The 18,039-nt window shown below is 42.3% G+C and overlaps 2 protein-coding genes across 5 annotated transcripts in view; one reads left to right on the top strand and one right to left on the bottom strand.

The window, feature by feature from the left end:
* Positions 1-944: 944 nt before the first annotated feature.
* On the top strand, positions 945-15,543 carry ATP5PO (ATP synthase peripheral stalk subunit OSCP). The gene is made up of 7 exons (XM_077342634.1): positions 945-1,157; positions 4,636-4,686; positions 7,330-7,440; positions 8,075-8,204; positions 9,225-9,337; positions 10,067-10,153; positions 10,481-15,543. The coding sequence occupies exons 1-7, from the start codon at positions 1,128-1,130 to the stop codon at positions 10,592-10,594; spliced, it is 636 nt and encodes a 211-aa protein (XP_077198749.1). The 5' UTR covers positions 945-1,127; the 3' UTR covers positions 10,595-15,543.
* The window catches only part of ITSN1 (intersectin 1), a 120,908-nt gene continuing 118,401 nt past the window's right edge, over positions 15,533-18,039 (bottom strand). For all 4 annotated transcript variants that reach the window (XM_077342609.1, XM_077342608.1, XM_077342610.1 and 1 more), the window contains one exon: positions 15,533-17,765. In XM_077342609.1, the coding sequence (XP_077198724.1) occupies positions 17,617-17,765 (149 nt within the window). In that variant the 3' untranslated portion in view covers positions 15,533-17,616. The remainder of the gene's footprint in view (positions 17,766-18,039) is intronic.

The raw sequence follows: 18,039 nt of genomic DNA, 5'->3' as shown, positions 1-18,039 counted from the left end.
AAAAATAATAATGCTGACATCTTAAATACATTTACAGAGAAAAAGTCCTGAGGTACAGATGTCCTTCAGGCTTAAAGCTCGAGCTGATCATTGTGGTGGCAGAAACAGCAGGGCCAAGAGACTTGGTAATGATGGTAGAATACATAATTATAGCAACTTAACTACTGCTCTCAAATTTCATTGAAATATATGACTGGATAAATCCAGTCTCCTGATCGGAGTTACTATTTCTTCCCAATATTTATTTTATATTTTTTTATGTTGGTAAATATATGTTTGAACCCTGATGAATAGTTTGCTTTATGTCAGTACTAAAAGAAAATACCAAGAAATGTAAACAGGAAACATCTCATCCTGCAGTCCTTTTCTTTGACAAAGGGATCCCCAAAAGGGACCTCAATCGATGCAGCAGAGTAGTTTGTGCTTGCCCCGGATGACCCAGGGAAAGATCACAAAAAAGCTCTAGGCTTAAAACATTTTCCACCTTTTATAGGATTTACCGATAGCTTGTTTTTCTGGCTCTTTTCCTGTTAACAAGGGGAACGAAGAAGGAATATTTCTAGACTCGGAAGTTACTCTCATAAAAGGAAAGGTAGGAGACTCCTGGTCGGTTTTAACTATATCAAGTGCCTCTCTGACAAATAGGTGGCAGAACTGGAATTCTACTAGTGCGGTATAGTATTAAAAAAAAACAACAAGGCTCTTGTCTAGCTAATTTTCTGAAAACTAAATTACAGGAGAAGTTTTTTTAAAAGTTGAGAAATCGAATGTATTAATATTCACTACCGTACTTGTGTACCTAATGCCTAATAAATAATGCGTTCCGCATCTGTTAAACAGGCGTGCTTTTAGAGAACACGTGAGTTTCCCTTACAGATCACGTCACGGTGCTTCTTTCTGAATGGGGTGGGGACAGGCGGGACGGCAGGACCCGCGCGGATTTCTTGAGCGAACGGCATTCCCGTTTGAGTTTCCGTAAGCCGCTGATTGCAAAGCCGGATGCTTCGGAAGGGAACTACAGTTCCCAGAAAGCTATTTTCCAAGGTACCTTGCGCCGAGCTTGTGCGCTTGCGTCTTAGTCGCCGGCCAGAGCTGGGAGGGCCTGATTTGACCTAGAAGAGGAGAAGATGGCGGCCGCCGTGGGGATGTCCCAGAAGGTGAGTGGTAAGACCTTTGTCGGGAGGGGATATTTTGTGCAAGTCTTGTTGTCCTCCGGAGAAGGAGGTGGATTCCTGTTGAAGGGCTCAGGTGTCCCTTCCTTTGCTTTGGAGATTTCAGTGGAGAAAACAGGAATAGGTGCCAGCACTTGTTGGGACTAGATCGTGTCTGTCTGGGTGACTGTCTGGGGGCGAAGTAAAGGGCCCCCATTACTGAGGATCCACAAAGCAAGCCTTTCGTTTTTTCCAAAGTCTCTTGCGAAGCCCTCATGTCGTTGCCACAGATCATTTGGCTTCGCTCCTGTCCTTGCTGCCCCGGACCCGACTTGTCAAAGACATCCGAATGTGGCTCTGTGTAGTTTGTGAAATACCAGGAGCATAGGAGCCTTCCTGATTTCTTCAGGCGGGTCATTGCGCAGAATTGGGGTCCCTACAGTGAAGGCACATGTCTGAGCAGTTATTGATCCTACACCTACAGAAGACCCTGCTCCAATGACCAAAGTTCTCGTGGTGAGACATAGATGGAGAAACGGCACTGCAGATATTTGTGTTAGAGGTCCTGTATAATAGCCAGTTCACTGCAGATGGGGACTGCAGCAAAGAAATTAAAAGACGCTCCTGGGGAGGAAAGCTATGGCAAATCTAGACAGCATCCTAAAAAGCAGAGACATCACCCTGCCAACAAAAGTGCGTTTAGTCAAGGCTATGGTCTTCCCAGTTGCAATGTATGGCTGCGAAAGTTGGACCATAAGGAAGGCCGAGCGTCAAAGAATTGAGGCTTTTGAACTCTGGTGCTGGAGAAGACTCTTGCGAGTCCCTTGGACTGCAAGGCGAACAAACCGGTCAGTCCTAGAGGAGATCAACCCTGACTGCTCTTTAGAAGGCCAGATCCTGAAGATGAAACTCAAATACTTTGGCCACCTCATGAGAAGGAAGGACTCCCTGGAGAAGAGCCTAATGCTGGGAGCGATCGAGGGCAAAAGAAGAAGGGGACGACAGAGAATGAGGTGGCTGGATGGAGTCACTGAAGCAGTAGGTGCAAACTTAAATGGACTCCGGGGAATGGTAGAGGACAGGAAGGCCTGGAGGATCATTGTCCATGGGGTCGCGATGGGTCGGACACGACTTCGCACATAACAACAAAATAATAGCCAGTACCTTGAACTGTTTGGAACTGATGATGTGGTTGCAGAATATACTCATGCTCCACCTAACTCCTGATAATAAGCAAGCAGCTTTCTTTTTCATCAAATTATATCTTCAGATTTATTCCAAGGGGAGACCTATGTATCGTGCATTACTAGTCTAATCTCAGTGCTGCAATGGCATGGATGCATTGGTCAGAGCAGCCAATGGATGGCTTTCTGGGCTAAACTAAGTTTGGAAAAAAAGCTTTTTTGTATGTATCTGCATTAATTTGATTCTCCAGCAGTAATGCTGAGTCCAGTTATAACCCCTACACAGGCTGCAGCTTGTCTATGGGGAGAGAGAATGGATATGTTTTATTTTTGGTGAGCCACTGGCCAATTCCAAATGGTACAGCAAAATAACAGTTTTCTGCTGCTCTGGTGGTTCTGTCTGGCCCAGCTGTGATGGTGGAGGCCCCAGATAATTTAAGCAGAAACTGCTTAACATTGTCCACTATGTTGCTGAAGCTGGCATTGTTTTATGTCTTGATGCTATTATCGTCCTGTATGTAAACCACCCATCACATATGTATGTATGTATTTTATGTGAGGTTTACATAGAATGTCACAGGGTAATTACATAGAACATTGTAAAAATATAACAATCATAACGTAACATGTCAACCAGAACAATATTTCAACAGGAACAGTAACATTGATAAGACCTTGGGTAGGTCAGATTGTTTGGTCATGGAAGGAGTGTCTGGGGGGACCAGCGGATGTTTTTGAGTCGGTTGACCTCAAGCAAATGCCTCATGGAGAAGCTCCCTTTTGCAGGCCCTGTGAAATTGTGAGATCTCTTGATCTCTTCAGGGAGCTCTTTCCACCAGCTGGGGGCCAGGACTGAAGAAGGCTCTGGGGCTCTTGTTGAGGTCTGACGTGCTTCTCTGGGGCCAGGGATTCATTAGCCAGTTGGATGTAGAGGAGCGTAAGGCTCTTTTGGGGGTATAGACAGGGAGGCGGTCTCTCAGTTACACTGGGCGCAGACCACATACGGCCTTGAAAGGTGATTACCAAACCTTAAACTTAATCTGGAATTCAACTGGGAGCCATCTGAGCTGTTGGAGTACAGGCCAGATGTGGGATCTCTGTGACGCTTTTGTAGCTATATAACTATAGTGAGGGATTCAAATATGAGCAGTAATTGGGGAGCTCTCCTGGTGGAAAAATACCAACAAATTGAGTAGAATAAGCACGTCATGCTCTACAGATTGTGCTGTTATAATCATACTTGATAGGGGACATGATAGCCCTCTTTAAGTATTTGAAAGGTTGTCACTTAGAAGAGGACAGGATGCTGTTTCCATTGGCTGCAGAGGAAAGGACACACAGTAATGGGTTTAAACTACAAGTACAACGATATAGGCTAGATATCAGGAAAAAAAATTTCACCCTCAGAATAGTTCAGCAGTGGAATAGGCTGCCTAAGGAGGTGGTGAGCTCCCCCTCACTGGAAGTCTTCAAACAAAGGTTGGATACACACTTTTCTTGGATGCTTTAGGATGCTTTGGGCTGATCCTGCGTTGAGCAGGGTGTTGGACTAGATGGCCTGTGTGGCCCCTTCCAACTCTATGATTCTACTTAAATAGACATTTCTTAATTATTCATATGGTTTCCTGTCTAGTAACTGAAGGAAATATTGAAGAACTGTAAGATTGAAGGAACGTAAGAATCCTTTCTTAATAAGCATAGGTTAGTTGATGTTAGAGCATATAATTTTAAGAGAAAAAGCCTTCAAGCAGGCCTGAGCTTCATGACCTGGTTGTCCCAATTCAGCTCTGAAGGCTGCCCCCCACTCTGTAGTTTGGAATTCCACAGATGGAACATAGGAATTTAAGAAGAATTGAATTGCAAACCACCTCCCCCTTTTTTTTCAATCAAGATACCAGCCCCATATAAACTTTTCGTGGCCACCTTGGTATTAAACGCTTAGGTAGCGGCTGGGATATACTGAGTCCTAGATGAATAAAAGAAAGAAGAGATGATATTTAATGCTGCTGCAGCTTGCACTGACTAAGTCAAACCATACTTCTAAGTCTTTGGACTTCCTCAATATCATGACCATGAATTTTCCACTTGTGGTGTACATGAGATTTCCCCCCCAAAAAACCAACGTTCTTGGATTTTTGATACTATCAGGTGTTCTTCCAAACAGTAAGAGACAAAAGCCTCTTGTCAGAAAGGATCGTTCTGATATTGTTCTTGATAGGAGAACTGCATCATCAGCAAAAGTTGGGTTGATTTCTTGATGTTAAGTAAGGATATTATTTTAATGCTTATTTCTTTTATAGGTGCGTCACTTCAGCACCTCTTTGGTGAGGTCAGTATCAAAGTTGATACAGGTAAGGTTGCTTAATATTTGTTATATTGACAGATTGCTCCAAAATGTGTAAATTCAATTCATATGGAAAAGCTATAGGAAGGGAATTTGGACCTGTAACTTAGTTTATATATGTGTCTTTACACGGTGTACTGTAACTACTTAGGGAGCTATGATGTATATGAACACATTATGTATATTTCAATAATCCTGGTGTACATTCTGAAAATGCATTTTGCATTATGAACGTTGCCTAACTGAAGGTTACACCATGAATCCTCAATTTTTTGGAGCCTTGAAGGCACCTTTGAGAGGGAATGGTGAGCACCACCCCAAAATGACTTGCAGCCAGTAAACAATACTTCCCTCCTCATGTTGTCAAAGAATCACAGAAGGGGAATAAAAAGAAATGAAGGAAAGCTGGCGGGAAGGCGAAAGAGAAGGAAAGCTTGAAGGAAGAGTGTAACCACAAGCCTCGATGCTTAGCAGTCCTGATCTTCCAGTAGATGTAGCTGCTATTGCACCTGTGGAAAACACTTCCATATGAGTGGGGCCAATAACAAGCCCTGCCTTACAAACAGCCCTGGCCACTTTCTGAAGTAGGAGTCAGTGGTAGTTGTGACATCCATGGGGAACCCTGCTGCTGAGGAAACTGCTCTTGAAAATGGTGGGCTTTGGAAAGGATATTGTAATATGGTGTGGAGTAGATAAATCTACTCAAATGAAAAACATTAAATCCCCATTGTTAGACTGCTTGTGAAGAAGAGTTGCTTTTTATATCCCATTTTTCACTATCTGAAAGAGTTCCAAAATGTCTTAGAACTACCTTCGCTTCCTCTCCCCACAACAGACACCCTGTGAGGTAGGTGGGGCTGAGAGAGTTCTGACAAAAGTGCTCTATGAGATTCAGAGGACAGATGCACTATCGGGCAGCGGTGCCTCAGATTGATCGCTTAAGAAAGAAAAGTCAAAACAGCCAATTTGAGCTTGTTTCCGAGCTATTTTTTATGCTTCATAGGATTTGCTGCTAAGGAAATCCTTTTGAAACAAGGACTTACCGGAACCTTGTTCAGCATTGATTCAGCTTCCAGCATTACTGAAAGGAGACACACTTGTCCATGATTTATTTCCTGTGGATTAATTTTGCTCAGAATGAAGATTTGTTAATATAATAAAGAGACTTTTTATTTACCCTTTTTTGATTGTGCTTCTCAAGATACAAATTCATGTTTTGGCCACAGTATTCATTGTTTATTTTGTTCTATTACAGTGTTTTGTACTCTCCTATAGTGTTTCTATTGATCTTAATCACTGCACCAAACTAGCTCTCTTATAATCTGTCTTTCTTCAAAAAGGGCCCAAGGCAGCTGGGGACTATGAGGAAAGGCTGAAGGACTTGGGAATGTTCAGCCTGGAGAAGAGGAGGTTGAGGGGGGGACAGCATTGCTGTCTTCAAGTATTTGAAAGGTTGTCACTTGGAGGAGGGCAGGCAGCAGTTCCTGTGGATAGCAGAGGATAGGTTTACAGTAATGGGTTTAAACTATGTATAGAACGGCTAGACGTCAGGAAAAAGTTTTTCACAGTCAGGGTGGTTCAGCAGTGGAATCGGCTGCCTAAGGAGGTGGTGAGCTCCCCCTCACTGGCAGCCTTCAAGCAAAGGTTGGATACACACTTTTCTTGGATGCTTAGGGCTTTTCCTACAATGATGTATGGCCCCTACAGTTATATGATGCTATTCTGTGATGCTAAATCTATTTTGCATTCAACTCTGAAATCCCACAGAGGCATAACCTGTAATATTTGACCATATACAGAATATGTGGGAAGTTTTTTTTTAACCATGCAGCCACTCACCAGCGTAGCGTGCACTTGCTGTTGCCATGAAGTGAATTTACTGGCCACTACATATTGTGCCGTCCTGCATGGCATACTGGTAAACCACAAATACATTTCTGTTGAATCAGGTAATATTGCTCTAAGTGTTCCTTGTCTGGCTGTAAACTATGGTGGTATTCTGCATGTGCATTGTTCCTTACTTCAGATATTTAAAAGGCTTTCACATAGAGGATGGAGCAGAGTTGTTCTCTCTTGTCCTGGATGAATGGACCAGATCCAATGGGATGAAATTAATTCAAAAGAAATTCCATCTAAACATCCGGAAGAAGTTCCTGACAGTTAGAGCGGTTTCTCAGTGGCACAGGCTTCCTCGGGGGGTGCTGGGTTCTCCATCTTTGGAGATTTTTAAACAGAGGCTGGATAGAGATCTGATGGAGAGGCTGATTCTGTGAAGGCTCAAGGGGGTGGCAGGTCACAGTGGATGAGCGATAGGGATGTGAGTGTCCTGCATAGTGCAGGGGGATGGACTAGATGATCCATGAGGTACCTTCAGGGGGATGGACTAGATGACCCATTAGGTACCTTCCAACTCTTTGATTCTATGATTCTTTGTCAATAAAAAACTGTCAGTAGTGTGATTCTTACAAAAGCAAAAACACCATGCAACACTGAAATAGGCCTACATTGGTTTTATGTCTGTGTCTTATTGACTTGAAGCTGTAGTGTGGTGATATTTTGAAAACTTTCCGGCATCTTCATTGTCATATGCATTAATTTTGACATTTACTGTTTTCTATCCTTTGCCTGATCTCCCCCCCCCCACCCAAAGCCCCCAATCCAAGTGTACGGACTGGAAGGCCGATATGCCACTGCACTTTATTCTGCTGCTTCTAAACAAAAAAAGCTGGATCAGATCGAAAAAGAGCTGAATCGAGTATTGGTAAAAAGCCTTTTTTTTGTATACAATTCTTACACCCCCTTAATATTTATTTCCATTGAAAATGTTGGTTCATTCGAAAAGATTGTGTATCTAGGCTATTTCCTCCCCTTTTTCCCCTTCAAATTATGGTGACCCCTGTGGGGTTTTCAGGGAAAGAGACAGTGAAGACATGGTTTGCCATTGCCTGTCTCTGCATCATGACTCTGGACTTCCTGGTATTATCCAATCCAAATGACTGACTCTGCTACACCTCCTAAATCTGAGATCGTGCTAGCCTGGGTGTCCATGTCAGGGTGCTGTATAAGAATCCAGAATTCTCTGTCCTTTAATACACTTTCATATATGTTCTGAAAACATTAATTGTAAAGTTTGTTGGTAAATTAATATATTGGAGAATTAAAATCTGATAACTTGGAATATTTTCTTTGACTCACACCAATATACAGGTATTCAATCAAGTAATACTGAAGATGCTTTCTGAACATTATTTGGTCTATGGTACATATGTTTGTCATATCAAAGCACCTTTGAGATGCTTTTAAAACTTACCTACACTGTGAACAGTTTTGATTTTTAGAACTAACAAGAAGAAATTTATAATTTTGACCAAATTTTTCTGATGTTCCCGTTGCAGGTACTTATCAAGGACCCTAAATTATCTGGTGTTGTGATGAACCCTCATATAAAGGGTGCAGTAAAGCAAAAAGTTGTGAATGACACTTTAGTTAAAGAGAAACTGTCTCCTATCACTCTTAACTTTGTCAGTAAGTAGTGTTCTTTCTGGATTAGGCACTGCTAGTCTTGCTGTGTCAACTTGTTATTTGTTTGTTTAGATTTTTATACCGCCCTTCCATACAGCTCTGGGTTGTTTACATATAACATCATAGGGTAGCTACATAGAACATTGTAACAAATCCTTATCCATGGTTCCTCAGCCTGGGGGGTGGAACATATCCAGATGTCCAAGTTGGAATAGGGCCAATCAGAGTGCAGCCAGCGTTGCTGGCCCTGCCCCTACAGCTCCCACCCTCCTTCCCTGGACACTAGCCACGTTCCTCTCAGACGTGCCAGAGACAGAGAGAGACACACACAGCCCTGCCAGATCAAACATGAGCCCTAATTCCCTCCTATTGCTCCTGCTGCGAGGGAGGCACAGAGAGACATTGAGAGAGAGCTGCCCCATGCTGCTGACCAGCCCTGCTTCCCTCCTAAGAACGAGCCCTAATTACCTGCTATGGCTCCTGCTGCCATGGAGAAAGAGACACAGAGAGAGCCGCCCCTGCTGCGATGGAGGGAAAGAAAGACTGAGATAAGAGAGTTGCCCCAAACTGCGCACCAGCCCTGCTTCCTTCCTGCAAACCAGCCCTGCTATGCCTCCTGCTGCGAGGCACACTGAGCGACACACACAACGAGAAGGAGAGAAAGAGACAGAGAGAGATCTGCTCCTCCCCATGTCCCCTGAGTCCTAGCGACCATTGCATTCCTGGTTGCAGTGGGCTTTCTTACTATTATAAGTATAACAATCATAACATAACATGTCAACCAGAATAATATTTTAACAGAAACATTGACACAGCTTTAGGGAGGTTGGATTCTTCGGTCATGGAAGGGGGGTGTCTGTAGGTGTTTTGGGGTTGGTCGGCCTCAAGCAAATGCCTTATTGAAAACATAGTATTTCCTTGTTCTTTAATAGTCACAGTTTTAAAAGTTATCTTAAATTTCTAGCTCATTATACAGTTTGAAGCTATACAAAAGGCTAATAATCCTTTAATCTTTCCTTTAAGATGTGCTTGCTGAAAATGGTCGCTTACGTTACACCCCAAGTGTAATTTCAGCATTTGGTAAGATCATGAGTGCATACCGTGGAGAAGTGCTGTGTTCTGTTACCACTGCCCAGGTAAGCTCATGGCATTGAAGACTCTCCTTGGCTGTTTCTTTCTTGTCCAGTGACTTCCTTTGGTGAAAACAAACAAACAGAAGCAGCCTACATCTGCCAAGTGAATGGCACTTTATTCACATGTGCCAGAGGGATTGTTTTGAGGTAGCTATTAAAAAGGTAAAAAGAGCCACAGCAGTCATATTAGTTTGTTGCTTTGGTTTGCTTGGCTCATCCTTGTTAAAAGCCAGCAAACATTTCTCTTTCTGGGCGAACAGTAATGTCTTTGCTCTTCTGTTGTCGTTTCATGCAGTGAGGAGGGATGCTACTTATGTTTGCAGTGTTCTTTTATCCTGCGTGGAGCACATTAATTAGCATGATAAAGGTGCTTCTTTTAAAGCATATGTGGTCAGGGTTCCTCTTCTATATTGAGAAAATTGCTTGTCACTACCTTTTACACCTGAAATATATTTCACTTGGAAAAAGCCACATTAAAGAGTGATGTTAATATTCTGCTTACTAAAAATTATTTTCAGTTTGAGTAGTTAATAGCAATATGTAATTAGTTAGGCTAATCAGGATACTGTGTCTGACAAGTTATCCTTGCTGTTTCTAAACAAATGCCTCAGTCAGTTTTCATCTATTGTGTGTTTCACCTAAAAAACAAAATATTTGCTTTCCATTGAACTTTTTTTTTACTTTGAGCCCCCTCCCCCAATTTCTCTTTTGTTTTTGTCCTGCATTTTGTAGCCCTTGGATGAGGCCACTCTTACTGAATTGAAAACGGCTTTAAATGGCTTCTTGGCTAAAGGAGAAATACTGAAACTGGAGGTCAAGGTATGGGAGCAGTTCTCTCTTAACAAACTACCTGAAATTAAAACGTTGAAAATATAACTAATAATAAACTTTGGGCCTATAAGTTGTTTTTAACTATTTTGTGCATGTATCTTTTGCGTAATAGTTTAATATTGTGTCTGCAGATTGTGAATCATTAGGACCTCAAATTGTGATTTCTTTTAACTTTTTGGTTCTTATACAAATATATTTAATCTGTATCTGTGTGATAAAACGTACTTGATACTGATGATCGGACAACCAAAATGCAGATATGCTGATCTGCAACTTGAGAGACTGATGTGAGTATCCTGCTTGATTTTTTTCCAGACTGACCCATCAATCTTGGGAGGAATGATTGTCAGCATTGGGGATCAGTACGTGGACATGTCCACAAAGTCCAAGATTCAGAAACTGACCAAAATAATGAAAGAGACGGTCTAGTGTTCATCCCAAGATGTTTTTCATTAAACTATTGTTAAGAAAAAATAATTAAAATGATTCTTTAAAAAATGGTGATTTGGGTGGTGCTTTGATACTTATAAAAGACCAGCATTTCATTAAAGCAAATCCCTAAATGGCTACTTTAAAAAATCTTATTTCCATTTAGTATTTTTGCTTTCCATATGTTCTTCCGTATATTGTAAATCTGGTAATGGTGTGTATATAGAAATTCCTTCCTTTTGTAGGCTTATTGTGAATAGGAACCTAGCTTCAGACTGTCTGGTTCTTGGATTATGGGCCACCACAGCCTTGAAATATCTTTCTCATCATTAAAATAGACCTTTAGATGTAGAATCCTACCATATGAAAGACATGGGACTGGCTTTGTGAGGTAGCAGGCCCCAATCCAGTGACAAAGTTTCTGGAACAAAAGAATAAACAGCCACCCTGAGCCTCTAGAGAAGGGCGAGGCATAAATAAAGAACACAAATTTAGTAGAGTTCAAGTTCAGCAGCAGGTTGAGGAAGCATGTTTCTAAAAGGATAAACACACTTTCTTCAAACAAATCTGTATAAATAAGAATTTTTTAAAAGGAGATTTTTTTTAAGCAGTTATAAAAGCAGAATGCCAATAGAGGGTTGAGGGCCATCCAATATATTGCACTGAGTGCAGTGTGTATGACTGTCTACCAGGTGGATAAAAGTCATGGATGTGTACTCGGCACAAGGAGCTCCTGCTTCTCAGGGAACAAGTTTGCACCTTCAAGGCCAAAGTGGTTGACCTGGAGAAAAAGAGGCAATCAGGTACACAGATAAGGCTCTTGAGAACGTATTGGATGTGTCTGCAGAATGCAGGAAATTCCCAACTACCTGCCCACCACAGTGACCCCAGTTCCATGCCCAGATGATGCCTCCCCCCAAAGGAAACCTCCCAGAATCACTGGCAAGCCGGGCCTGGAAGAAATCCGTCTTCCCGTCCCAAAGTGGCAATTGGTAATTCCCTGGGCATGCTAAAAAGGGCCACAAGAGCCAAGCACCAATCCCTTCTGCCCACCCACTTACAATCTGCCTAAATTCACAGAATCAGCAGGCCAGGAGAAAGAGATTTGGTTTTTAGATACTTGATGACTGTGCCATGGAGTAGATGGTCACAGAACCTACCAGAAGAAGAGTTGGTCTTTATATGCCGCTTTTCTCTACTCGAAGGAGTCTCAAAGTGGCTTACAATTGTCTTCCCTTTCCTCTCCCCACAACAGACACTCTGTGAGGTGGGTGAGGCTGAGAGAGCCCTGATATTCCTGCTCAGTCAGAATAGCTTTATCAGTGCTGTGGTGAGCCCAGGGTCACCCAGCTGGCTGCATGTGGGGGAGCGCAGACTCAAACGTGGCTCGCCACAGCAGAAGTCCACACTCCTAAACACTACACCAAGGAGGGGAGAAATGATCCTTGCCTTGGTCCTAAATAATACTCAAGACCTGGTGAGAGATGTGAATGTAATACCACCAGTTGGGACCATAAAGCTATTAAATTTAGTATTTATGTGGAGTAGCCCCAATAGACAAACACAACCTCATTTAACTTTAGAAAGACATGATTGATTGATTGATCCATATACCAGCCTTCTCAGACTCGGGGCCGTGAACATGTTGAGTAACATCACAATAAAGAATATAAAAAATAAACGATAAAACAATCAGTGCAATTTAAAACAACAATAATATCGCAATCAGCACCACATTAAGTTACTGAGGTTGGTAATAGCTTGGTGTTGTTTGGGGGTGGGGGTTGAAGAGGTGAAAAAGGAGGAAGGGACAGGGGGGAGGCTGAGTATTTGATGCCGAGACTTCCAAACTGGCCTCAACCATAGACCTAAGTTTCGTCTTACAAGCTGTGGAACCTGGCAAGGGGAGCACATTCCACCAAGCAAGAGCCAGGGCCAAAAAGTAGCAGAAAACTAGCCAGGGAGGCAGTGGGGCCACGGGATGACCCAGTGTAAAGGATGCTAAAAGACAGGGAAACGGCAGAGGAGCTGAATGCATTTTTTGCTCTGTTCACTGTGGAAGATGGGAGGTGCTTGCACATTCCAGAACCTCCAATTTCAGGAGGCAGGAGTAGTGTTGACAGACCTGAGTCAGACAGTGGTGATGAGAGAGGAGGTCCTTTGACCAGTAAATAAATAAAAACTGACAAATGACCAGACCCAGATGGCATACATCCAGGAGTTCTGAAAGAACTAAAATGTGAACTTGTAGCGAAATTAATTGAGACCCTGCTTTCCTCTGGAATGTGCAGGTAACAGTATAAGAATCCTCTTTTTTTAAAAGGTGGTGCAATTAGCTGTATCTCTTCTGTCCCCAGATCAGAGAAATACATTCCATTTCAAATTACATTACAATCTACTATTTCAGTCCACTATTTCAAATACAAAATAAAGTTATAGCCCTTTTGGGGGATGGACCATAATCCCAGTTAATTACTCGCAGCATTTCACAGTTAAATCTGCCCATCAATCTCCGATTCTGATATATCTATTCTCTTCACTGTTTCCCCCCAGAATTAAACCCAAACAATTGGTGAGCATATGAATTGTTATTCCTGTTGGGTTCTTACATTTGTTAAACCTGCTGCTTATTATCTATATGTACGGACCAGTAGCCTCCATTTCTATGTATCAAAGAAGTGTGTGTACACAAAAGCTTATACCTGTCAGGATTGTTAGAAAACCCTGCCATGAATTAGCCTGAGTTTCTCCATGACAGTAAGATTGATCTTTGTAGCTCTGTGCCTGGGGGCCCCAGGCCCATATATTATGCATGCTTGCTTGAAACCGAAACTATGTTGATGTAGCTATTATCTCTAGAAGCTGTGAATGTTCTTTCCTTTGAAGCCCTTCGGTTGGGCCTGCATTCTGTAACCATAACATCTTATCTGGGCCTGGAGACAGCCAAGGACATGTGAAAAGTAACACTGTGTTTTATGGTACCTGTCTCCTCTTCCTTCCTCCCCTCCCTTGGGAACTTTCAAGTTTTGGGCGGGAGAACTGTATTGATAAGGACCCATTATGCACGGGGGTTTTAGCGCACATTCGGGGTGGAATGGCGGCGACTAAAATCACGGATAACGCACGGAGCCGGCTGCAACCGGCTGCAGCTTCGGTGCATGCCGCCGAAAAAGCCGCGTCAGTGAAACGCGGAAGAAAGCGCAGCTTCCGGGTGAGCGGGGCGCAACCAGAAGCGGCGCCCGGATTGGTGCGTGCATAATCGGTTACTCTGGGTTTTGCCGCCGTCGCGCCCCGCCCCGTGTATAACCGGTATGCGTCGCGTCTTCCCCCTCCGCGTTTTCCATGTGACCCGAAATCGCCGTTTCGGCGGCCGTGCATAATGGGCCAAGGAGAAGCAAATCTGTCCTCAGGCAGATTTGACTTCTCTAGTCTAGGTGTATGAAGTATCTCTCAATAAATGCTTTCTATTCAAAGAAGCTTGTTGTGAGACCTTGCAACGTCTGACAATACCTTGAATAAACTTTTGTTGGTCTTAAAGGTGCCACTGGACTCAAAACTCCAGTGTGTAATTCAGTTATTGGCTGGGGCATGCATGGGCATAGATGTGAAAACAAGGTTGCACTTACCTATAAGTGTTCAACATCCAGGAGATAGTACCTACCAGTGAGATAAACTGCCTCTAGATGAGAACAAGAAATGAGGTGATGTCTGATGTTTTTCCTCTGTTACCACCCAAGGGCAGATTCTTCGACTAAACACTGCTGGGACTGGGACGGCTCACCGAGGTGGCTACTGGCCATACATCAGCTGCTTGGGCTATCTTTCGTGGGTTTAAGGCATTCAGGCTATTTCCCAGAGAGTTGAATTGGCAAGATTAGTATTGAGTTCTTCTGTCAGAAGAGACAGATCCCACTCTCCATCTTGTGCCGCTTTGACCCCACACTTATTCATTATTTATTTAAACAAGGCCATGTCCACCAACAATTATGAATTGTTCACTTTTCATTTTGTATCTGAGGTAGATATTCTTTTGGCTTGCTGAACAGCCCTCTCTCAGTGGGCTCTCTCTCAAAAATATCTGAGGGAGGAGTTCTTGCTCCTCCCGCACCACGTGACTTATGGGTGAAAAACGTCAGCCTCCTCTGTGAGGGGAGAGGGAGGCACTCCCGGGAGCTAAAAAGGTCTACTCTGCAGGAGGCCTGTGAAAGTGCAGTCCCATGTGTGACTGCGTAGAAGCCATGAAGAGGAGCAGCACATTTCTTAGAGAGCAAGAATGGTTCTACAAACTCTGTTTGCTCAAACAATTATCTTCTGAATTCATAGTAGAATGTTTTTAATGGTGGCATCCTCCATTCTTTGCTGCTTGTAAAGGTAAAGGTAAAGGTAAAGGTATCCCCTGTGCAAGCACCGAGTCATGTCTGACCCTTGGGGTGACGCCCTCTAGCGTTTTCATGGCAGACTCAATACGGGGTGGTTTGCCAGTGCCTTCCCCAGTCATGACCGTTTACCCCCCAGCAAGCTGGGTACTCATTTTACCGACCTCGGAAGGATGGAAGGCTGAGTCAACCTTGAGCCGGCTGCTGGGATTGAACTCCCAGCCTCATGGGCAAAGCTTTCAGACGGCTGCCTTACCACTCTGCGCCACAAGAGGCTCATTTGCTGCTTGTACCTGTGGACAAATTACATGAACTATTCAAGGCACTGTCCATGGAACAGGTGTACCCTGCTGAAGTGTTGTTTAGTTAAAGTATGGATCTGACAAAATGACTTAAAAAGCAAACACTTCCAAAGAGCTGGGGAATGTGCCAGCCTATGCTCAGAATGCCCGCTTGGATCTATATTGGGAGTGACTGTAGTTTCTTCTGCCATCAGAACTAGTTTTGAACAAACACGGCTACATTCAGCTTACAAGTCTTGAGTAAAAGTAGGACAGCCATAGAAGGTTAGAACAATGACATTTAATATTGTTTTCCACCAATATAAGTATTTGTACCATTTTCTCCCTACAATGTGTTTATTTTCATATACATTATTATAGTTCATAAAATGTACTGCTATGGAAAAAAGGAAAACATGAGTTTTGTTCTATTTACATACTTTAATTCAAACATTTTTATAACAACATTGAAAAATAGAAACTTAAATTCATTTTTAAATTGTTTTTCAGCCAGTCGGTGGTAAACAACTGCATGCCTGTAAGTTAAACTTCCTCTAAAACTTGGTCAGTCAAAAGTTTCTAATTGAAGTGTGTCTCTGTTCAAAAAAATACATAAGTATGTCATTTCTGATACAAAATTCTACACTATCATCAATAAATAAATAATAAAGCAATTCTTAAAAGTATGAAATGTAAACTTTTTCATCCTTCCAACAAACAGGATTTTAAAAAAACAACTGCTGAAAATAAGATAGTGGTCTCCTTGGAAATAATAGTACACGGACACTTTCAGGCACAGTTTACACTTATCACCAGACAGCAGCTACCTATCGAGTTATCCTAATTTCCTAATGGAAATCAAAAAGGAGTTTCTGTGCTCGAGAACACCATCTCTACAGGAAACATGGAAACTGGTACCAAAACATGCAAACAGCAGCAAAGCCAACACATCTTACAAGAACACTGACATGCTAACCGAACAGTCAACACTTCCCATTCTCAAAGTCATTACATAGATACCCATTTATGCATGATCCTTGGGCATCAAAATGGAGGGCTGGAAATGAGAAAGTACGTACTTGATACCAAAATGAGCACACAATGTCTACCATTCCTACTTCAGCAGAATTCTCAAGAATATGTTTCTCCTACTCAAAGCACCTTTCTAGGTGCATTACAGTGAACAAATCCTTACATTTGCAACATACGCCCCTTTGATTTTGGGATGTCTGACTTTACAGAATCTTGTCACGCCCACTAGTGCAACTGACATGTCTACAGTAACCCAGGGCTGCAGTCATTGCCTTGATGAGCTGCCACCCTGATTAACAGACCATGGTGTCCATTTTATTTAGGAACAGTACAATGTAATCATCCCATCTGACTGCTTTTTTTCAACCTTGCCTACATAGGAAATAAATTAACAATTCCTGAGTCAGAGGAACCACTTCCTTTCCAGGTTTTTCACAATCAGCAGCAGTTTTGATGAGTACAACACACAGCAGGACTTAGTCATCTTTGCTAATTGCAATTACAGTCATTTACATACCCCCTGGAAACATAACTGCAAAAAGCATTGAGGTGGAGATGCACGCTGATCAGTTGGGAAGACAGATTTCCAAGAGCCAATGACCAGCACAAAGCATCAGTCCCATTCAGATTCTAAGGGAGCGTGGATAAACAAAGTAATGCAGAGGGCTTTGGACCAAGAACTCAGACCTTAATTTGCAAAACATTTGTTTCTTTGCAAATGAAATTAGCTCTTGAAAGCATTACACACTGGGCACCTGTCATGTATACTTTGATTCATTATATTGTCCTTCTTGAGATGATTTTTCTTCCATTTTAAAAACAGATTCAGATACTCATCACAAACTTTCTAAAAGAAATCACAGTATCTTACATGGCAAGAAATCTTCATGTTATATGTATTTTCTATATAAATATATTCACATTTATACACCACTCTGTGGGGCAATAGGCACGACGTTTCTAGAGGAAATTTACAAAGGGCCTTCAAAAGCACATCAGTAGCACCTTCTTTTGACTAGTTTGCATACTGCAGTAACCAAAGGGAGGTGCGTTGTTTTGTTTTACATGTCTGGGTCAAACTTACATCCTGAAAATTATAGCATAAAAGTTCCACAGAAAAATAAAACAAAACAAAAATAGAACAACATTTTCCTCACAAAGTGGGAATTAGGTTTTCTGCAGGGATTACCAAGATACAAAGTGTGTTTTCCTAGCATTGTAGCTTTTATAATCTTTTTGACAAGCATTTGTCTCATATAAAAAGTAAAAGAATTTCTAGGCGGATTCTGTAGACAACTGTTGCAATGACTAGTGTTGAAGGAGTAGCTCTGTTTCAAGGTTCATCAAACAGCTGCAAATCCAGTCGGACAACTATCTCCCCGGTTGGTACTTCATGGAGGAGAAGACACTTTGTAACAGGTCCCTTTGAACCCTGATCCTTCTTAATATCTGCTACCCGGATTTCTGTTCGGCCCAAGAAGTCTGAAATATAATACATATACAATGATCAGAAATATCACCTGAACCCACCCTTAGGTCAATCTTTGGCAAAAATTCACAAATAGCATGAAACTTCAAAGTCATATTGAAAACAATGCTTTAGTAACAACTGGGAATGAAACTCCTGTCTTGAGAAAGCAGATTTTCCCTTGTTTGCAGCCTTACATTACCCAACTCTGCCAGTATTTCCTCCAACAACAAACAAACCATTTCATCTTGCCTTCCATGCTGGATGAGCAGAAATGGCCTGCTTTTG

The sequence above is a fragment of the Paroedura picta genome, chromosome 6, assembly GCF_049243985.1.
Source record: "Paroedura picta isolate Pp20150507F chromosome 6, Ppicta_v3.0, whole genome shotgun sequence".
NCBI lineage: Eukaryota > Metazoa > Chordata > Lepidosauria > Squamata > Gekkonidae > Paroedura > Paroedura picta.
Note: the sequence above shows the minus strand (reverse complement) of the source record. Positions and strands in the feature narration are given on the sequence as shown.

Bases quoted from the DNA above. Each gene is read 5' to 3' on its own strand.
- ATP5PO (XM_077342634.1), top strand. From the start codon at position 1,128: ATGGCGGCCGCCGTGGGGATGTCCCAGAAG. The intron at 8,205-9,224 runs GTAAGTAGTGTT...CTTTCCTTTAAG, and splicing joins TATCACTCTTAACTTTGTCA to ATGTGCTTGCTGAAAATGGT. The intron at 9,338-10,066 runs GTAAGCTCATGG...TGCATTTTGTAG, and splicing joins GTTCTGTTACCACTGCCCAG to CCCTTGGATGAGGCCACTCT.